The sequence below is a fragment of the Ammospiza nelsoni genome, chromosome 10, assembly GCF_027579445.1.
Source record: "Ammospiza nelsoni isolate bAmmNel1 chromosome 10, bAmmNel1.pri, whole genome shotgun sequence".
NCBI classification, from domain to species: Eukaryota; Metazoa; Chordata; class Aves; order Passeriformes; family Passerellidae; genus Ammospiza; species Ammospiza nelsoni.
Genome location: NC_080642.1, coordinates 8,901,735 through 8,924,893, shown reverse-complemented (window position 1 = coordinate 8,924,893; position 23,159 = coordinate 8,901,735). Strand labels below are relative to the sequence as shown.

At 44.6% G+C, this 23,159-nt stretch overlaps 1 protein-coding gene across 6 annotated transcripts in view; it reads right to left on the bottom strand.

Moving 5' to 3' along the window:
* The window catches only part of ABCC5 (ATP binding cassette subfamily C member 5), a 67,657-nt gene that overhangs the window by 3,847 nt on the left and 40,651 nt on the right, over positions 1 to 23,159 (bottom strand). For 3 of the 6 annotated variants that reach the window (XM_059479085.1, XM_059479087.1, XM_059479089.1), the window contains 3 exons: positions 22,975 to 23,139; positions 22,216 to 22,299; positions 19,666 to 20,075 (listed from right to left, as the gene is read on the bottom strand). In XM_059479085.1, coding sequence (XP_059335068.1) covers positions 20,001 to 20,075; positions 22,216 to 22,299; positions 22,975 to 23,139 — 324 coding nt within the window. In that variant the 3' untranslated portion in view covers positions 19,666 to 20,000. Of the gene's footprint in view, positions 1 to 198; positions 342 to 603; positions 832 to 2,189; positions 2,299 to 2,972; positions 3,086 to 4,102; positions 4,217 to 6,502; positions 6,739 to 7,913; positions 8,031 to 8,458; positions 8,611 to 9,263; positions 9,405 to 15,781; positions 16,649 to 19,665; positions 20,076 to 20,777; positions 22,300 to 22,974; positions 23,140 to 23,159 lie in introns of those variants that run through there. The other 3 variants (XM_059479091.1, XM_059479090.1, XM_059479088.1) reach the window with 3 other exon arrangements.

The window sequence follows — 23,159 nt, the reverse complement described above, 5'->3', positions numbered from 1 at the left end:
GATTATCTATAGGCATTTGAAATTACATCTGCCCATTCCTCCCCACCGCTAGCAGGTGAGCCATGCTCAGCCCCTTCGCAACACACCTGGGCTACACTTGGCCAGGAAGCAGAAGTTCCAAGGTCTTTCACGTCGCATGTCTCATGCACATGTCTCATGCACTGAGAGGTGCAGTGAGTTTAATCCAGCAGTTAGTACCTGGTTTTCCAAGAAGCGACGGACTTTGTAAAGGTCTGGGTAATAGTCATTTCGGACTACAATCTGCAGCCAGCGGATACGGATTTCTGCATTCATGGAGTCCAGCTGAGAGGAGTAACATTCCGAGAGCTTTTTTATCACCTCTGAAGAGAGCACATACACAGAGAAAGAACTATGACCTATTTTGTCAATTTTGAGGGTCATCAGACAATAACAATATCAAATCACAGAATCATAGAATCCGTTGGACTGGGAAAGACTTTTGAAGATCACCGATTCCAATCTCTCTGTGACATAGCCTGGGACATCAACCTGACTTTATAATGTCAACCAGAGGCAGGGATCTTTAGAATTCCATCAATTATTCCCTGAATAATTTTCTACTATCCTGGAAAGAGTACTCACCATGTGGCAGTGGTGATCCATCCAGCAATCTGTCCAGGAAAAGCACAGTTTGGAACGTTCTCCATTTAGTGAGGTCAACACTGCTGGCAGCAGCAACAGAGTCCAGAGGCTCTGTAGTCCAGAGTTTGAAGAGTGTCTCCACTGGTCTGGTCAGACTGGATCCCTGAGATAAGTCTGGCTCAGCTAACGGAGGTCCTGTAGCATTGAGCCAACGTTCAAACTCCAGTCCTGGAATGAGGAGCACCAAAAATGTGGAGCAGAGATCTCTGCAGGTGGCTTGGCTGCCTCAAAGTCCAACTGCTCCCATAGTTAAGGGAGGTTGTAACAACAGCAAGCAATAGTTATAGTGACACAACAATCTTAGCAGCCTTATTGGGACAGCCTATGGAACACCTGGAAGAGTGCCAGCAACACTGCTCCAAACCTCACTGTGAGTTTTCTAGAGCTCAGCAGTACAGTAAGTATAAGAAACACACATGCTCTTAAGGCAGCCAGGTTGACAAGTACCTATGTTCAAATTATGCTCTAATGTTTGTGTGCCTGCATTTCTCTCTCAGAATTTTGAGGAAGACTGACAAATATGAAGAAAACCCATTTTATAAAAAAAGGAGGTGAGAGGGATGACTAAACTCTTCCTACCTACCAGTAAACCCAAGCAATTTATATTTATTTATGCAACTAATAAAAAAAAAAAGTTTCTTCACAAGCAGCAGAGCCTGCTTTCCAGCTGCTCCTCTTGGCCTTTTACCACCTCTGTACTTTTCTAACCCATGGCAATACTTCCTGTTCCACACCATCTATGCTAAAACTCCTACCTTCTGCATCCCCTGAATATTAGCCAGGCAAAAATTAGCAACCTCTGTGGTTAACTCATTAGCCTACCAGTGGGCAAAATAAAACACAGAACTGTTGAGCTCATGCCGCAGCTTTTCCCATAGAAAACTCATTTCCACAGGCAGTTTCCTCTCCACAAAGCCTGCAGGCGCCCAGTATCCTTAAGAGCTGTACTCTTACTGTCCAATGGGCTCAATAGCTTTTCACAGGGATGGACACATGGCAGGATAACATGAGTCTCATTTCTTTAAGAAAGTGAGATAATAAGCACCTGGGAGGCCACAGACCTCCCACAAATCCACCAACTGCTATAAATAGGGGATATAAGGGAAAGTGAAACATTCTGGAAGATATTTTATATGTATGGGCAGGATCTTGGGGAAGTTACAGTTCTCAAAGCATGCTTTCTGTTATTAAAATAGATTAAATTTCAAAGCGTGTTCACCTTTTCCCTGCATTTAAGCATGTGTAAATCTCACAAGCACTGATCATTCTGTCTGCAGAGTGAAGATGAGTTAATGAGAAAGTTAACCAAGGGACAATCAGCTAATTAATGACAAAATTCTCAGCAATTTCAGAGGTTCTCATTCCCCAGTGTAGAGGCAATAGCCACAAATTCTGTCAAGAACATCTGGTTGTTGCTAAACTATTTTGTTTGCCTTAGCATTTCCCTCTGCATCCTCCAAGCCGAGCACAAAATTCATCAACCAGGTTTTCTACAGTGTTTACAGTTAGCTTAGTAAATCTCTTACCTGCTTTGCTCTCAACACATTGCTCTTTCAGCTCTGGAAAAAAATTCAGGAAGGAATCCAGAAGATCTTGAGCCACAACACTGGTAAATTTATACTTCTCAATGTAGGCCTAAAATAGTAAACATTCAAATTATGATCAGGAGTAAGACAGCTTCCTTTTAATGTAGAATCACTGCATGCCACAACAATGACAACGAAAAAAAATACAAGCATAAGAGTAGGAACAATTATTTGAAGGCATAAAAAATGAAGAAAAATATTCTCCCTCCTCACCCAGTTAAATAAAGAAACAAGAAAAAATAGAGTAGCTGACAGCTGAGTATAATTTCATTTTCCTTTTCCAAAACAAGTCAGTAGCTGACAATTTTCTATAGGTTTTGTAAGTGTGCTTCCAGGCACCAACCTGCCCCAATACAGTAACTCAAACCCTTTGTCACCGTGGGTAAAAAATCCAAGTTAACACTTTTTAGTAGTGAATCAAGTCACATCTTTCCAGTCACACACAACCTGTGCTGGAACAGCTTTCTAATTACTTGGAGGACAGAACAAGCGACAACAAATATATACTACTGCTCTGTATCTAGCACCTCATGAGCTCAGAATCTTAGAAATCTTGTACAAAGATTCATGTAAGCTGACAGGCCCACAACTTTCCTCCATCTCTGACACACTTGTATTCAACTTTACCCTTAACAATTAGCCACAGTGAAAGAATCTGGAGGAAAAAACCCCAACAACAAAAACTCAGCTCTAAATCTCAAGAAAACACATATTTACACTCACTCTTAGGAAGGAGTCAAAGTGTCTGGGGTCACCACAGAGCTGGGACAGGTAGTAAACAAAGCAGTAGCCTTTCTCATAGGTGAAGAGGTTCATTAAATTACTGGGATTTACACCTGAAAGAAGACAACATGATAAGAAACTACTGAGGAGAGTGATTTCCAGCCCCTTCTGAGTTATATAGACTCCTTAGAGACCACCAAGGTGAGACATAGTGACTTAATAAAAACTAAGTTTGTTGTCAGTACATTTAAGTTACTGCAGTAAATAAATAGATGCAGTCCAAAGACAGCCTGAAATATTTTTTTTTTAAATCAGTCATTGTAAGGTAAGTAGTAACTCCCAAAGGAATAAGCCACTTCAAACTAGAGGTCACTGAAAACAGATCTGGAACTTGAAAACAAATCCTTTTTTTCTTTTTTTCAGTGCCAGGTTCTGGGAATCACCATACCACAAATTTTCAAAGATATCAATAAAACGTAATCACTATTTGCTCCTTTTTTGAGGCTTTCACACATGCTTTTCCATTTGACTCCAATATCATCTCCACTTGCGCTTTAGGTTGTTTTAAATATCATCTACATAGAAGACAGCTTCACCCACCCAACTGTGACCACAGACCTAGAGAACTACCAGTGAAGGAGACAGGTAAATCTGGAGTGCAGTCATGCATCTGCTCAGGGAATAACCAAACAGCCTCTTCACAGCTCAACTCAAAGCATGACCTGTTTATCTGCATGCTAAATACATACATAGTTCTTACATGAACACATAAAGAGAGGAACACTGAATAGCAGAGGATTTTATATTATGTTCCCAAATATTTCCATTTTAAATACTTTATTTTACATGTCCAGAATTGCAAACCCACACAGCTTTCAAGGCAGTTTTTCACATGCTTTCTACTCAGTAAGTCTGTTCTTACACAGAACAGTATCTATAAAGATGAGTTATTCAACCTTGAAAAAAACTTGAAAGCAAAACTTCCTTGCTTGTTTTTAGACTTGTTTTTACAAACCAATTTTTTTTTTTCAAAAAGATATGTAAATATTAGTAATTTTTTGTGAATATTTCACCATAGATATACAGAGGTGTAAAATTTTGTGTAGAGCAGCCTCAGCCAAAAGCAATACCTGGCTCCAGTTTAACCTGAAGCTTGCTGACCGGGTTGTCTTCTCCAAGGAGCTTCATCTGTCTGTGGAGAGCATCGAGGCGAAATGCAGTCTCCAAACATGTGAAGGCAGCTCCTACCCCAGAAAGTAACTTGTTAGTTGTGGGAAAATGATCAGCAAAAGCTGATCTGTGCAGGACTGGCACAGGGACAAACTAAAAGCTGCTGCAAGTGCAAAAGACAGAACAGTGAGACAGAATCACAGTAATGTAATGGCAGAGAACTTGAGTGCAGAACATCCTTGTAATTAGTAACGGAAGTCAGAGCCTAACCCAGTGTATTTCCTCACTCTGATCATGCATCAGGCTGCACTGGAAACCAAAACAGCATGAAAACTATGCTGAAGTGTACATCCTTGACATAATCTCATCAGTTCTTGCAAGATAGGGAAAGCAGCACTGAAAAAAATACTGTACAGGTAACTTTCAGGGAGCCATCAAGTGCTGCAAAAGCATACTGTCACTGGTAGAACAGTAAACACAATTCCATACTCAGTGCCAAGAATTACTAAGCAAATGTCACCTCTTGAGTGGAAAGAGAAAAGAACTGGATTTGGTTATTGTATTACAGATCCTGGGTATATTTTAAAGCTTTATCTATCATCCTACCTGGTTTTTGCCCTAGGTATTTCACCTTGCTCTCATTAGGACTTTTTACAGCTGTGACTGGGTAAGCTACTCCTTCTCCCTAACTGCAATATACAGCATTCCATGCTTTCAAACCAAACCAGCTGTATTACACTGCCAAGGCAAGAGATCTTTCCTATGCCCTTTCAGACATTAGAAGCTGCAGAAAATGGATTTTCAGATTCAGAAGATACTTAACATCCATAACTATTAAAATTTTACCCTTCTTTGTTGAGATTTTAACCTGAAGTCAGGGTTTGTTACATAACACAACCTCAGACTCTCAGTGTAACACCCAAATCCCACATAGCCAAATGTGAATTAAGAACCAGGATATATCTGGAAAACAAAAGAACCTGTATGAACAGAGAAGGAAGTGGACCTGCTTCCCAGGGGAAAGCAAGAACTAGGGTAACTAGTGTTAAGGGCAATTACTTCAAGCTACAGAGAGGAGAATTAAGCAAGATCCAAGAGGAGTGGTAGTCAGTGGACTCATATTTCCCTAAACAATACCATTGCAAAGATGCCTATTTACTATCAACAGAAAAGACTCCAGAAATTATGTCAGAGAGGGTAAGATTTAGAACAAAGGTCTGTCTTGGAAACAAAATAAAATGGAGAAAGAGCTTACTAAAGAATTGCACAGGGAAAGACATTTTTTTAGTTTCCCAGTAAATGCTTCTTGAAACAACCAGCTCTAGAGAACAGACCAAAATCAGCAAGGATTTTGTTCTATGTTGGATGGAACAGACTAAGATGATGAACAGGTTGATATCTGCTGACCTACCCACATTACTGCCATGCATAATGTGACTTAGGACAGTAACATAAAACAGCTTTCAAAGATATATAATATGCATTGTAACATCTCCATAGATGCTCAGAGCACTTCTTTGCCTAAACTTGTCATCAGTTCATGTCCAAAACCAATATACATTAATAAAAACAAATGCTTTCTTCTAAACATTTTTGCTGTCACGATTTCTAGGAACTTTTCTAAGATTGTTTACATTGGATGCTTGAGAAAACACATGGAACTGGCTTTTAAGATCATAACAGGACAAACTAGAAAAGCATACATTCCCATTATTCACTTCAATAACAAGCCAATTAAACTTAAAAGAAAGAGGAATAATTTACTACTTATATATTCTAAAGACAGCATCATAAAACTGACCTGTGAAATTCACTGACACAAGTAAAGGCAGGGTTTACAATGCTGCAGGAAGCCTCCAGCACATAAACAGCTACATAAATCTGCATGTTTTTTTAATGCTACTGCCATGATTCTTTTTAACAGTAGGTAGCTACTAACTGATCAGATTTAAAAGGACACTTGTTCAGAGGACAGTTGTTTCACAATGTAACTTTTATAAGATTTCTTACATCTTTCTCTGACGCATCCTCTGCTGACCTTGCTCTGACATATCAGCTCCTGCCTGGTACCCAACAGTAGTTCCAAGTCCCCACAGCATTGTGCTAACACACCTCACTCAAAGCCCCTGGTACCACATCTGGTATTGAGCCCACTAGAGCCAAGACAACGTCAAACTCTAAGTACGCAACATGTTCAACACAAACTTTGGGGCTGTGTGTGGGTGTGTGTTCCAGAAATAAAACAAAGCCTAACTGAAAACCAGCTCCCTACTGACTTCTGAGCTTCCAAGGCAAACACTCGGAGCAGGCAGCTCAGAGCTGTGGTAAGAAGGAGCACAGGAGGAGTTCTGGAGCTGTACCGTAGGTCTCGGTGGTGATGCGGCGCTGCGCGTAGGTGGCCAGGCCCTCGCTCAGCCACATCTCCTCCCACGTGGCGTTGGTGACCGCGTTCCCAAACCAGCTGTGGGCAACTTCGTGAATGACGTCAATGATCAAAAACTCATCACTCTCCAGAATGGAAGAGATGATGAAGGTCAGGCATGGGTTTTCCATGGCAACAATAGGGAAGGAAGGAGGAAGAAAAACAATGTCATATCTGAAATTAGGGAGAGAAGAAAGAAGAAAGGACATGAGTAAATTGCATCTAGAAGACACACAGTAACATTTTCTGTTTTCAGAAGACATGGTAACACCTTTCTTTAGGGAAGGCTCTTCTGAGACCTTCTTGTGACTTCAGGAACAAACTTTCTATACCAGTGGTGCCTAATTCTTCTGATCAGAGGATCACAATTTATTTTGTTGGCCAAAGATCTGCTTATGTTTGGATGTAAAGACTTGACAGTCTTTTCATGTCATCTAAAGAAGCATTGTGCTCCCTTCACACACACAAACTCATCACAAGTTGTATATCTGGGAGCCACAAAAACTGTTTACACTATAAACAGTAGTGGAACACAGTGTTGAGTCCCCAGAGGCTCCCAGGAAAGAGAGAGGCTAGGAAGCTGTCAATGAAGGAATTGATTTCCTACACATGCAGTGTCATCAAAATAACGTTAATCTGTCTGCTTTGGAACACAACAGTAATATTTGTTTTGTTTTCTAAATTTCTTTACCAGTGATCAGCACTGGCACACTGGGCCATGTTCTCAGATTATTTCAAGCAATACTTGTCAAATCAACAACAAGGCAATCTTCCTGCTTACCTTTAGCAAAGAAATCTAGGAAACCTTTGTAAACATTTTCTCCCATCCAAGGAGGCAAGTATTCTCTCAAAACCACTCTTTTTTAATATATAGTCAAGCTTTTCAAGAGCTATTAATGTTGGTTTGGGGGACTTGGACTCTCAATGAGTCTATACTGAGATATTCAGTATTCTCAGGCATGCCACAATAAATGCAGAAATAAATGAGATAAATAAAACAACCATACATTTTAAATGGTGTCTGGCCCAGTGCTGGACTTACATCACAAAACACTGCAGTATGAAAACCCTCATTCCTCAGGAAAGATCCACTGTTTAGAAACCTCCAGTTCAAACTGGAGATTCCTAAGCAGAGGATCTTTCCACTGCAAACCAGCTAAAACACCTTCATGCCTCCATGGTCCTTCCTGCCACTTGTGGAGACAAAACTCCAGAGTCTGTTTTCAACTACTACAATGCTGCCAGCTGAAATGCTAGTTTGCCCTGCTATAAGGAGAAAGCATGATCATTTCTCAATACTGTTTTATTTTGTTCCCATTGTACATTCCCAGGAGACTGATTAAACTCACCTTCCCCATATATAGGGGCCATACAGACTCTCTGCAGCAGTCAACCAGCGTTCCACAATGCCAGAAAGTTTGCTGATGGCTGTTGGCAGCAGGCAAGGCTCTGCCCACACTCTGCTCCTGTCAGAAAACAGAAAACATCAGGTGATACTTCAGCAAACTGAATTATCTCTTAGAAAAAAAAAATAGCCTTACCACACTTCCATGTATGGTAATGGAGCAAGGAGACCTCCCAGCAGACCTGGGCCTTCCTAGACTAATGCTCCATGGAACATGGCAAGAGGTAACCAAAAATCCCTTCAACAAGGCTATGAGAAAGCAGCTGTAATGATTTCAAGGAACACTAGGCAACTTTTATGGAAGAGGAATATATCTTTGCCAGTGCAATGCCATGAATTTCTTTATACCCAACTACACTTCAAACTCTCTGTGCTCACAGCTCATGAACCCAACTGTTCCCTTTTCAATGACTCAAATCCTTGCTACTTTACAGTATGAAGCACTGTACAGAGACATAAAATGCAGAATGAACTCACTGCAAATCTTACCTTGGACCTATGTCTGCATGTATGAGGTCTCCAGCCACCAGGGCCACTAGGTAAGCAGGAACTGGATATTCCATGTAAAATTGATATACACCTTCCTCTTCTAGGTAGGAACTTTGGGTGGCACTCATCAACACCTGTATGCCTGCTGGAGCCTGGAAGACCATCATCATACACATCAACTCACCAGATAATCACAGCTGAATGACTGAACCACACATCTCTAGTTCATTTTCATCTATGCCTGATGATATACATTAAAAATAATCATTTACATAACACAAAATATAACATTTCTGTGAGGTTTTATACCACAATCTGCCCAATCCATGAAAACATACCAACTGAAGATATTACTCCTCCTATATGCCAGCTGGCCAAAAGCACCTACATATTAAATTATTTCATCTATACAAAATGCAACATTATTTGATGATGATTTCAAAAGACTTCAGGTTTTTTCTTTCAAAAATTGGTACAATAGAGTTGAGTATTATGATCATCAATAACCACTATTGGAAGGGGCCAGCCAAATTCTCTCTCATATTTTTATTTCACAATTACTCTTTCAGCACTGAGTACAAGGAAGGCAAGACCCACACATGGTAGGCAACAGAGTTACCTTCGAGGCACTACCCTGATTCTTGCCCAAGAACCAGAACTAGACCTAAAAAATTCAGTATTCTTTATAACACTGAATCACAATATTTTTAGCAGATGTAAACTGCTAAAAATACCTGATGTAACTACACTTTCACAAGTTAACAGCAGCTAAGAGCTCTGTGAACCATCCCCAGGCATCCCTTACCTTGACAGTAGCTGAGTAGGTGCATTTCACTGCAGGGGTGTCGAAGCAGGGGAAGAAGGAGCGGTTACACACTGAGTGTCCCTGGGTGAAGACAAAGGGCTTGGCATTGCCATATGTCAGCTCTGGATCCAGCCACCAGATCTGTTGAAACACGATGGGAAGAAGAGATGAGGGAAACAGAAAATGTGATAAGGATGAACTGCCAAAACCAAAATGTGCATGAAGAGGATTGTGGGGGAGAAGCACCACCTCAGCTGTTTAGCTCCCCAGATGAACACCTGGCACAGGGCACATTTCCATCTCTAACAATACATCTTTCTACTCTGCTTTATTTGCTGGGAATACTCAGAAAATTTCTTACTGTCGGAACACTGAGTGGGGACATGTAACACAGTGACTTCCAGCCACTCACTATTTCTGTTATATCAATTTGCTTGGTTAATAACAAGTCCCTAACAAACATCCCCACAACCTTCTTCTCAAAGGGAGTACTCTGGCTATCTCCAGCTTTAAAACTAAATATGAATAGAAGGGGTCAGGTAACATAAGCTGAAAAGAAAAAAAAAAAAAAACCACAACCCAAAACAAATCCAAATCCACAAACCAAAAATCCCTGAAGCTGAACAGTGTACACAATATTATCTGTGACCCTGACACTGCCCTCCTGGCTGAAGCATCAAACATTTTGACACTATGCAAAAAAGTCAGTATATGCAAGAAACATCTGGTCAAGGACACTGGAGGCCCCTTTTTACAGAATGGATAAGGAAATTCTGGGTGGTCACAAAAGAAAAGCCAACAAAACACACCACAGAGCATGTCAATTTTCAGTACCAAACAGCAAATAAATCACAAGTCAGACCCTCAGCAAATAATTAGAACAGATTAAGAATAATAAGAAAAAGTCTAATTATTTGCCTTTTGGTCTTTCTGTTTAAATGTTTGTGCTTTCACGTGCTCCCTGCCTCCAACTTTGAAGTGTAGGAGCAATTTTAAATAAGGATTTCCTTGTAATCCTAGAACTCTGGAGCTGAACTCTGATGGAAAATATCAAATATTGTGAAATGTGCAATAAAATTTGAACCACTGGAAGTCTTGGAAACAGTCAAGCACAAGGAATAAAACTTCTGAGTCTGCTGAATTCTTAGATCAAAGCAACCAATAAATCTGAGATCAGGGAACAGCAGTTAGTGCAAATACTAGTTCAGTTTTAGTCCTCAAGGGAAAGCAACGAAACACAGAAGAGAAGCCTGGGTACCAAGTCTGCTCACGTTTTAACAACATGTTACAACTCTGTCTCCTAGCTAACTTTTGGAAGTTCAAGTTTTCTCTGTTTCCTTCTGTCCTATAAGGTTACTTTTTGATATCTTCCCTTGCCTGTAGACCTTTTTCCTCAGATGCCAGTGTGCTCCTCTCCCAAATCTCCACTGCAGCAGCCCCCCCAGGGATCTGTGAAAGGTGAGGACAGGAAACAGAGTCAGCAGTTTCAGTTATTCCCATGGAGTCTCACACTTCTGCTGGCAAATGTTTGGGGTTTTTTAGGAGAGAGGAATTACAAAATTAAAAGCCTTTATCTAAAAGTAAAATTAATCTCTTGAAATTTGTTTTAAGACTACCCTCTTCTATTTCAAGCCTGTAGGGCCAGAATCAAGCCTAAAGCAGGACTTTCTGAGGAGCCCTGTCTGTTCACACCCATGTGCTGCATTTCAGTGTAGCACTGCCCACAACCCTGGGTCACAGCCCAGGGGCACCTACAAAGCTACAGATTTCCAGTACATTTCTCATGGATACCTGCTTTTCACAGCAATGAATATAATGTCTGCAATGCCACGTTATGGAACTAGAGACAGCTGTTCCAGAAGGCATTTGGGGACACACATCTCTTTACACATCAGTAACTAGGAACTTCCACCCAGAACACGCATTTACAAAAAAATGAAGGTGCTGTATTTAATACAGGGTAGTAGTTTTCTCACGATCCAGGGAAGAGGCTCAGAAATTACATTTCAATTTCTGCCCCAATGCCTTTTAAAAACACTCATCTGATCAGTGGTTTTGTGCTTGCATCACAAAGTCTGACTTCCAATCCTATCGCTGGCCCTGCTGAAGAGACTCATCTTCAAAACATTGTTTCCTTTGCTTTTTGAGAGACAGAAGAGGCTAACAAAGAAAACAGAGAGATAAGGCACCACCACACCTAAGTTGCAACACTTGAGTAGGAAGGAAAAAGGGCTGACAGAGAATGTCTTTACAGCAGAGAGACAAGGGGAAGTTCTCCCTGAGCAGTGCAGGAGGAAAACATAAGCAGGAAGGGAAGGGGAACCAAGAGTTGATTCTTGTTTACAAGAAACTCCATAAATTAAGGACAACTTCTTTTCAACCAGTCCTGCTTTATTTGACATTTGGTTGAAACACCAGCCCTACAAGCCAAGCGGGAAAACATTTGCAGAGGATGAAGTATTTTTTTCCCCTGTTTTCTAACGTCTGCAGCTACATGGCAAGCCTCTGTCTCTCTTTCCAGACACACTTGGAACAATGATGAAAGTTATCCTGAAACAATATAAATAGATCTGTAATATAAATAGACCAGGCTATGCTGCTGGACACAGGCAGGGCTATGGGCTGGGGAAAATGAGTATAAGCAGCATCCCAGAAAGGAGTGAGAGGCACAGGGTGCTGCTGGGCAGGTGGTGGAGCATAGGGACAGAGCAGCATTTGGGGCTGTATCATCTACTCCACATGCAAACCCCTCCTGCACTTCCCCTTGGGAAATACACATGACATCATCATCAAACTCTTCATTTTTCTCTAGCTTTTCATGTATACAGGAAAGCTGTTTCACACATTAAAGCTGTTCTGTGGTGCATTTCAATTAAAAGACCTGCTGCATGATTCCTCTGCTGAACAAAGGCTTTTGGCAGCCCAGGCTTTCCCCTGCCCACATACTGCAAAGAAGTCCACACTTTATAAGACATCTGCCAAGAGTATAATTTTTATTGACTTAGATCATAATCTTTTGCCCAAATCTGGCAAATGACAAAGGCAATTAGCTAAGCCTCTTTTAATTTTAAACCTCTCCATGTTTCTACGTGCATTATTGATGAAGGTGGCAGGAAGAGCTGCAAAGCCACAGCTTCTGTTCTAGGCAAACAAGCTGCTCTATCTGATGACAAAGTAAACAAAACACCTGAGATGCAGAGCACGTGACAGAAGCAAGGCACACCTGGGCAGCAAGTCATTCTATGGGGACTGAGAAATCAAGACAAATCTAAGGAATTACAAGGGTGTTTTTAGCACTGCAAAGAGAGCTGTCCTTTCTGCTAAATCATGAAGATGAGGAAATATTATAATTTTTGTACCAGAACCCAGAGGAGGATTTGCATTTAAGGAAAGAAAATAGCACTGCCGTTAAGATGTGCACTGCCAAATCAGAGAAATGACACAGTGGGCAAGAGACAGGGGCAGATTATTCTCTCTAGGGAAGGAAAAAAGAAAATATCACACAAGAGTATTACCAAGAAGTAAGGGATGAGGTAGAGGAAGGAGAAGAAGAACAGGACTATTGTCCCTGATATATCTGATCACTGTATGCCTTCAGCCCACACCAGGAGAGATACACAATGATTGTGACAGTCTTGCCTCTGATGGAAACTGGTGATGTACTGAGCATATGGTTTCCTAACAGCACAGGGAGCTGGAATGCTCTGTGAAAGGCAGATTTAATCTCTCAGCTGTCTCTCAATGTCCATCAAACAACCAAAGATCTTGGCTTCTTCCTCCACACGAGAAATAATGGGACAGTCAAATAACATGTCCAGATGGCTCAAAGCAAGTCTATCAAGACAACAGGTTTCCAATTTTAAACACTACTATCTCTGCTGCTGATCTTACTGCCAACACATTCACACTGCACTGTAACATGTATTTACTGTTTTATAGGTCCCACAAGTATGATCAAGGTCCCACAGAAAATAAACCCTGACATAAGAAGAATACATTCCTAGAATGGCCAAAGAAAATAGAACTTTTATAAGAGAGAGGTCTGACATTGTAAATCTGTGCCTCACTGACAGAGAAAAGGGACTGCCAGGATATTTACAAGACATGAGTATAAACCATTTGACCCTTATACACATAGGGGTTACTCATCCCTGTTAAAGTGCAGGACTGGGCCAAAAAACAGCAGTGACAGAGAGCACTACAATAGCACCAAATCACTTTGGATCCAAACAAAATAGCTCAGCATGCTGAACATGAAGGGCTACAACAGGTGCTACTCGAGGACAAATATTTTGCCAGCCAAAACCTACAACAGAGAGTGAACAAACATGGTAGGATTTATGTCAGTGGGCATGCCTGCTCCTACTTTCCAGGATCACTTGGGAAGGGCAATGCATGTCCCCAGTGCTGTGACCATCAATAATCTTGACATGAACCCTTGCAGCTTCGGTTCAGCTGAAGCAGGACACACTGTTAAAGGTACAATAAAGACTTCAAAGAACAGTATAAAGAATAAGTAGCTCACCTCTGATCCATGGGGAGCAAGACAACAATAGAGGGAATGAAAGAAATGTCCTCCAGCATCCACACAGGACTGCGTGTGGGGCCAAGGAGACAACACATAAATACAAGGTGAGACTAAATGGACATCACATCAACCCTGAACCTTCCAGTGGTTTTCACATTCCCAAAGCCAGATCAGTATTCCAGTCATACTGAGATCACTTCTCCATACACTCAGCAGGACAGGCTGCCCCTTTGGCAACAGGGCTGGCAAAACACAGGGGAAAGCACAGGCTGGCCTAAAATAAAACAATTTTTTCAAGAGGAGGAAAGCACGTTATCATGTACTTTGGGAGGTGTGGCTCAGCCAGACTGAGAACGATTACACAGCACACAGCAATGCCAAATTAGCTTTAAAGCCTTCTCACCATAAACAAGGCAGAGACTGGACAAAAGAAACAGGTTCCTTCATAAACCCGGGAAAAAATAATGAACGGAATTTTCTGAACACACTGTGAGCTACATGGCAGAGTCTTGTACAAGGAAATACTAAAGCCAGGAATTCCAAAGGTGAAAAGGAACAATATCCAAGTGGATCTGGACTTTAGAAGTGACAGAATCTTCCTTAATTTTTGCACTTCTAGTGAAAGATTAGAACATTAAAAAGTCACCATATGACCACAGGAAACTTCTGTCAATAAAAGTCTTCATGTGGAACTCACTATTCCGAGTGAGCCAATATATTAAGACTACCCAGATCATTCCAAGGATGAAATTACTTTTGTGATCTTCCATGTAGTATTAAAATTAGACAGAGAAACACCCAGCAAACACATTCTAATCAACAAGACTTTCCTATCAAGAGGAAAGGCCTGCTACTTACTTCCTGTGGGTTGTGCTGCAAGAAGCTTTGATTATTCAATTCCTGCTCTTGTTAAATACATTGTAAAAGCCAAATAGATCTACACATTTACTGGTTTTGACCAGTGCAACAGCAACACCAAATCAGAGGACTGAGAGACAATTCCTCTAGGCAACATAGATGCAACAAAGTTGCAAGACTCTTATAAAAATACATCTCTTTTGTAAAGAGATTCATGAACCACATGATGAAAATCACCTCAATTTCCAACCAGACTGTACGGTAATAAACAGAACTGATGTTTCCGTGAGAACTTCATATTTTCACTTAAAAACCTTCTTCAAAACACAAGATCTGATAAGCAGCACCTAAAAGGCTGGGAATAAAGTGCTTCTAAATACCAGGGGTTTAAAAGAAGTGACAGAATTTACAAAGCATTTCACTGCTGAAGAAAGCGAATCCACAGACATGAAAGCACCTCCATGGCTACATCCAAAGGGGCGTTTTGGGCCATTTCTCGTCCCTTCCTTCAGCAGATAACTTGTAGGAACCTGTGGAATCACCCCTGTTCTTCTCAAAGCTCCTGACCATGGCTCACTGGAACACCAGCCTAGCTGTGCAAGGCCTGATTTTGTTAGCAGTTGGCAAAACCCCCAGGGAAACTCCTACATTGTGCATGACATAATTTATCCTCAAGGACTGGGTCGAGGCAGGAGTTTGCAAATTTTCACTCTCCCCGCCAACAACTGCAATGTCCTTAAAGAACGAAAAACTTTCAAATTACAATAGCGAGGGGGGATGAATAGGCTTGGGGTCCACGCGATGGGGGAAGACAGGAGGGAGAGGGGCTGGGTCGGTCCGGGCACCGCTGCTGAGTGCGGCGGGGGCCGGCGGGGCTGGCAGCGCCGGGAGCCCCTGCGGGCAGGGCACAGACGCTGCTGCCCGGCGGGCTGGCACTGCCAGGCCATGGGGCCAGGGGCAGCACCGGAGAGGCTGGCACCGAGACACCTCCCGCCGCCTTTGCTGAGGAGCCGGGGCGCTTCCCCGACGGTCACTTAGAAGGGGAGCAAAGATGTGCGGGCGGCACGGGAGGGCTCTGCCAGCCGCCTCGGGACCCGCTTTCCTACGTTACCAACCCCCGCCCGGTACTCACGGCGGGGCCGTCGGCCGTGGTGTAGCGGACAATGATCTGGAAGGGCTGGTGCGGCTGGAGGGCGGCGGGCAGGGAGACGGTGAGGGACGAGCCGTAGTCGGTGAAGGGGTCCACCCTGAAGCCGAGCGGGCAGGCGGAGCAGGGCGGCTGGGCGAAGAGGGGCAGCGGCGGCGGCGGCTCGGCGGCGGCGGGCGGGGGGCCGGCGGGCGGGTCCCCCGGGGGGGCGGAGGGGGGCAGAGGTCCGGCGGCGATGCAGGGCGCCGAGAGGAAGGTGGCGGTGGCGGGCGGGCTGGCGGCGCAGGGCGGCGCGCAGGGCGGCGGCGGCGGCGGGCAGGGCGGCGGGGGCGGCGGGGCCGGAGCGGCGGCGGCCTCGACGGGCGAGAAGGCGAAGGCGCAGGGCGCTTCCCCGGCCGCGGCACGGCGGAAAGCGGCCGAGAGGACGCGCAGCGCCGGGTGCACGTCCAGTACCAGGGCGCGGGGCTGCGGGCGCAGCGCGCAGAGCTCCAGCACCAGGCAGCCCGCCAGCGCCCGCGCCTCGGGCCGCAGCTCCAGCCCCAGGTGCAGGTGCCTCAGGCTGAAGAGCTGCGAGCTGGACGCCGACGCCACGTCCGGCGGCGGCTCGGGAGGCGGCGGCGGGGCCGGCGGCGCCTCCGGCCCGGCCGCGGAGCCCTTGCGGCAGCAGCACAGGCCGGGTGGCCGCGGAGCCGGAGCCGCCATGGAGCGACGGCGGAGGAGGAGGAGGAGGCGGCGGCGGAGGCGGCGGCTGCTATGTGAAATCCATGGGCGGGCGGGGTGGAGGGAGGCCCCGGCGGCCGGAGCGGCCGGGGCGGGGAGGGGGAGGCGGAAAGGACCGGCCGAGGGAGCGCAGGGCCCGGGCCCGGACAGCGGCAGCGCGGCCGCCGGGGGGCGCCGCGGGGGCGCCGAGGGGCGCTCGAGGGCGGCCCCGCCCCGCCCCGCCCGCTGCGCGCGCACCCGCCCTGCCCCCAGCCCGCCTCAGCCCGGCCGGACCCAGCGCGGGCACCGGGACAGCCGCGGGCACCGGCACCGCTCCGGGAGAGCAGCGGCCGCTCGTTCATTCCCTCACAGGCGTGGGTATCCGCGCGTGCCGCCCGCCATGGCTCCGTCCAGCCGTGCCCCTTTCGCAGGGCAGCTTTAAGCGGCCCACGCAGAGCTTCCCTCCTCTCGCATAGCCCAGCCCCGGGGCCTGGCCCGGACACACCGATCCCAGAACTCCTGCTCTGGGCACGGCCATTGGCCACAACAGCCCGCTCGGATCACTGCTGTGCCCTCAGACCCAGCTCTGTCCCTCTGAGTGCCTCACTTTCACCGTCCCCAGCTGCACCACAAACACCCCCACAGCCTCCACGGCTCCCAGCAGGGCTGATTCTTGCACCCTCATCCCACCAGTAACTAGTTTGGCTTCCTCACTCCTCCTGGTCACACTCCCACATCGAGCTCACAGCTAACCCTAAATAACCTCCCTTCTTCCTGCATCCCCCCACACCTGTTTTTTTTTTAATCCCTTCTCTCCCAGCTGCGCTGCACGTGGTTTCCTGCCTCCATCTCTCACTGCAAACTGGCCCCAGAGCCCAGGCCAGACATAATGTACTTTATCTTCCCCAGAACTCTGGGTAATAAATCACACACCTTCTACTGCTGCCTTGCTAAGTGGGAAAGGGCAGAAATCACAAAGTTATCAGCTTTGTAGAAGCACTTGTTTCTCTGCGTGGCAACAGCGGGAGTCAGCAAGCTGGAAGGAAGGAGGTGTGTGCAAGTAACTGTGATTTGCACTCCCACCAGCACAAGAGAAGTGCAGTCTCTGCCCCATGTAATGACACTTCTGTAAGTTATTTTCACTCTAATTTTCACTGTTATGCTTTGCCTACCTCACTGCCTGATGAGGCTTCAAGACACATATTTTGGACAAGACAGGAACATTTCTCACATGGTTGTGGGTTTAATGAATCCATAGTGGTACATTCTGAAAGCTTCCCAAGCCTTACACTAACAACTGCAGCATCTGCACCAAATTCCAGCTCAGTTTCCACTGTATCATCACACCAGAGGCACAAACTGTGGCCTCAGCACATTGTGGCTGAATTTACTGGCTCAGCCAAGGGTTAAACAAATTACAATATCACCCTCCACCGACCTGAAGCTAAAGAAAACCTTTGTGTAATCACTTTATATATAGCAAAACATATGCTACAGTTGCAGTAAAAAAATAACAAGACAGCACTCAGGCTCTTTAGTTGCTGCGTACAGCACCCTGCACTTCCTCAGCGTTCTTTTCAAGCACCTTCAAACAGAAATTTTGCCCTTACAATAAATCCCCTTGTAACTAAGAAAAACATTTTGTCCTGCCATTTTTGCTGTCCATATCCTCCTTTAATAAATCAAATATCCTGCTTTTATCCTTCTGACACCTTCTCACACTCATAGCAGTTGCCTTTTGGAAAATATTCAGCTCCCTCCAATTTTGTTTCCAGTGATGCACTAAGCCTGTTTGATATGGCTTTCATCTACAGGTGGTGGGCAAAGCACAGCCCCAGCAACCTCAGGATCTGACCCTGCACAACCTTCACCACAGATAAGGGTGAAATGTCCTCAGGTGTTCAAGCCAGGACAACGTTAGGGCCTGATTACACCAATCCAACTGCACTTTAACCCCACAGCACTTTCAGAAGCATCCTACCTGTGCTTTGGTTGAAGTCCCAAGCAAGTGTAGTGTGTCCACTCATCAGACTGATAAGATGAGGAAGAACATATTCTCTTGAAGGGGGTCTAAGCTTTTGATAATGAATCATGGTCAGCTGCACTCACAATGTTTGGACAGAATAAGCAAAACTGATGTAATGAAAATTCCAGAGAACAATACAATAACCAGTTATCCCAGGCAAATCTCTCTCCTTTTGCACACCTGCTGGTCTTGGGCCACAGCCTTTGCTGTAAGATGTGCTGGTTTTGGCTGGGCTAGAGTAAATTTTCTTCACAGTAGCTAGTGTCAGGCTGTGTTTGGGGCTGGTGCTGAAAACAGTGTTGATAATTTAGGGATGTTGTATAGCTGTTGCTGAGGGGGGCTTGCACAGAACCAAGGACATCTGTATTCCCCATCTGACCAGCAAGGAGGCTGAGGGTGTTCAAGGAGATGGGAGTGGACACAGCAGGGAGAGCTGACCCAACTGACCACAGAGATATTCCAGACGATATGGCATTAAAAAAGCTGGAGAGAAAGGAGGGAACATTCAAAATTATGGTGCTTGTTTTCCCAAGTCACCATTACACAAAATGGAGCCCTGCTTTCATGGACATAGTTGCCCATGGGAAGTGGGGAATTAATACCTTGTTTTGCTTCTGCTTTCCCTATTAAGCTGTCTTGATCTCAAGTTTTCTTGCTTTCACCCTTTCAATTCTTTCCCCCATCCCACAGGAATGTGTGGGGCTTAGTTGCCAGCTGATATTAAACCAGAACAGAAGCATGTGCTATCTCCATGCTATTTTGGGTAGGATCTCTTTAAAGAAAGTCTCTGTCCCAATCCCAGTGTCTTATTCTATTCCTCATAGGATGAAGTCTTCTCTGGATATCATACTATAAATTCTAAAGCAGAATGCAATTCCTGAACATTTCAATCATCAGCCTCTTGCAGAATGCTCCAACAATACAGATACTTTAGTCAGATTTGTGAATATTAATGTTTCTTCCTTCCACTTCAGCGACGGGGCCCTTGGCCAGGCCTCAGCTTGCTCCTGTGGTTCAGGATGAGAGTCAGTTCAAAAATTACAGCTCCCCCTGTGAGCAGCAACACTTCAGTACACCTGTGACACAAGTGCCAAACGAAGAGCAGAAGTGATCACAACAGAAAGAACATTTCCTTCCGTCAGTCTCTGTCTTTAATTCCAAAGTAACAGTGCTGCAGCCAAGGTTTAACAAAATGGTTGAGCTAATCCTGCTATTCACAGGTGACTGTTCACCTGCTCCATCACAGACCCTTGTCTGACACCTTGCTGAGCTGTTTCAGCTGGCCAAAGCTGCAGCAAAGATTCAGCTCTTTAGGACAGTGTAACTGGGAGCAGCAGTTTGGGGCAGATCGCTGAGCAGCTCCCTCTCACACCTATGCTACTGTTACAGCCAGCACCTACTGAAAAGAGCAGCCTCGCTTCACCTCCCTTCCTGTGGGTGGTGCCTTCCTGTCTCCTCCTTTGTACAGCTTTCCTGCTTTCAGCAACTTAGCTTTCTGAACTGGACCACACAAGAGCCACTGCTGGCATCGGGAAAGGAAGAGGAAGTCCCAGCCTGGAAGAAGAAGGAGGATAAGATCAGGATGGCTCCCCTTTTGCCTAGACTGCCATTAGCTCAACCTTAGCTGCCAAGTGAAGCCACACACTGACCCCAGCAGCACGCAGAACCAGGTACATTAGCCCATTTCCTTCAAGGGAAATAATGAAGTCCATGGGGTAAACTCCAGGCCTGTGGGCAGGGTAAGGTCTGTGCTAGTTAATTCTTGCCTTGGACATGAGTTAAGAACAACCACAACAACGCTTTTTGTGCTACTTCAAGCTACATTGCAAGCTCTGTTAATGCCACAATTTGCCTGTGGTACTGGTAGGTAGAAATGCTTCTTTCTGTGACTTTGCAGTCACGTCACTCTATAAATAGTAGTGATTTCAGATAAAGAAAATGGAAAATCTGAGCCTTAGAAGGTCTTTGACCTGACCTCAGCCCTTCTACTTGGCTTGAATACTTGCACTGTAAATTATTACTCCCTGTAATACTCAACATACATGTATTGCAGGCTACCCCCATGCTGGAGGGCACAAAAATCACCCACTACACTTTTAAAGAAACACCTTTACTCTGAAGGAAGAAAGATCAGACCGTGATGCATGACAAGAGGAAAAAAAAAAAAAACACAAAAGCCTGCAAACCTGTTCCCCAAGGCTCAAAAAGGTGTAAAGTTCTTTATGTGCCCAAAACAAACCACTTAAGCCAATAAAATTTACAAAACCCAAAATAGTTTTATTTACTTCTCAGATTTCTGCCTCAATGAGACATTTTGCAAACATGCTAAGGCTACAAAATGTCCAAGTTGACAAAGACATGCAACGCTGACCATTCAATAAGTCACAGCTATCACAGGAACAACTGTGTCCCCCGGGCCACAGGTCCCCAAAACAGGGATGGTGTACAGTGATCATGGCAACGCACTACGCAGGACCCAGTAACCTGAGGTAGGTCATTTACAGTAAGAAAACCATGTCCTACACCAGTGTTACATCCTGATCAACAGGAACCCCTCTAAGGTTCCAGAAGATGTGGGGTCGAGGACTGCTTCCTTAACAAGTGTGCTAGAAAGAAACAGGAAATATCCATGTTGATTAATCTTAGTTTAAGTGAGCAGAACAAAGAGTTAGTGTTACCCATGCCAGTGAAAGCCAACCTAAACCTCTGAGGAGTGTTAGCAGCTTCAAGATAAAGAGTCAGTCAGCTGAAGCAACTCTGAAAAGGCTTTCCTGCCAGCATACAGGGTACAATTTGAACCTTATGATTAATTTGTTACAGATCATTCCACAAACAGTACAATTTTGGTTGTGTTAGATCAGCGAAGCAGGAAGAGCTTGGGCTTGCTTGCATTAAAATAAACTCTGCTGATACAGTAAGAAATACTGTGTCAGGACACTGAGAAAATACAAGGCCTTAATGTGACCCAGGAGTGGTTCTCCATTCAGATCACTAAAAACCCTGCTTTGGAAAAGCATCATGGGAAGCAGCAGCCGCTGCCGTGGTGAACATCAGCGATGGCCCAGCTAGCTCTGATAAATTACAATGCAATAGTTACACCACAGAGCTCCTCTCTGCTGTGCTAGACAAAGATGTGACAATAAAGGACACTATTGCAAAGCTTCACTTCCACTCAGACACGCAGAAAATCCGGCACTAGGAAAATACGAACTGTACAAGACAAAACCTTGTCTGATACAGCCCGATAAAGCCAGATCTCTGGTACCATAAACTGTACAAAAATGATAGAAAAGAATATGCACTGTTATTAATACAGTGCTTATTGTAATATAAAATAAACAGCTTACATTTCCACTGTAAATATAGGCTATATACAGAATTATGTATAGATATAGCTACATGTATAAAGCTTCATTATAGGCCTCTGATACATTTATAACTATGGCTCCCTGAGCCATTTGTAGAGTGCATTTAATAAGAAAAAATTAGTAGTATGGAATAAATATATAATAAAAACATGAGTTCTTCTGACATGGTTCTAAAAACTCTCTGGCTTGACACATTGTGCTAAAAATTAAAAGATGAAAGGACAATAATCTGCAAGGAGGAGGAAGAGCTGGCCTGCCACAGGCAGGGAGTGTAGCTCTCCAAAATTAAAGTGACTTTGCCCTGAATTTCAGCCCTTGACAGCAACCTTGTTCTCCGCAGCAGCAAACATAGCATAGAAGCGCGAGTTCTCGTTGGCCAGAAGGGCAGTCGGGGTGTCGAATTCCACTACCTGAAACCAAACAAGGCAGGTAAAGCATGTCAGTAAAACTCAGCAGAGAACTGACTTCCACCCCTTGGACTTGTGATATGATGGTAAAGAGTGGAAAACACAGCATTCATCTTTAGGTGAGACACCAGGCAGTGAAGTAACTGTATTTAAGGATATTGTAACCTGGAATGCTTCCAACTGGCTCAAAAATGAAATTAGCCCAACAGGAAGCAACCTCTGGTGGTTCTGACAGAGGCAGATGCCATGGGCTTTTGCCTTCTCTACCTTTAAGAGCCTTGCCCAATGTTCTTCCATTTAACTATTTATGACTCCCAAATGGAAGCCTGAAAAATAGGTGAAGTATCTGCCATAGGTGTGCTTGATGGCACAGGGCTTTATGAAAGTAATGGGAAACTGCCACTGAGACCCAGCAGAGATGTTTATGTTATTATCCATCTCAGAATTAACCTACAAAGGAAGCCTCAAAGAGATTTTTAAAGAGACTGTTATTTTACTGTACTTTCTTAGTGTGAAAAAATAATTTTGCCATCTTTGATCTTGTCCTAGGCAGCAACTGGTTCTACTGGACTATTATTACCAAGGATATGAATGAACAGATGATTTTCTGCCCTGCAGTGCAGCTGTTCCCTCAGTTCAGCCTGCACACATGGCACCAGCAGACACCTCCCTGCTCACCTGTCCCTGTGTTAGCACCATGATCCGGTCACAGCCCAGCACCGTGTGCAGGCGATGAGCGATGGTTAGCATAGTGCAGTCTGCAAACGCCTCTCTGATGGTCTCCTGGATCAGCAAGTCTGTCTCTGTGTCCATAGCAGCTGTTGCTTCATCCAGGATCAGTACCTGAAAGCAGCACAGAATTC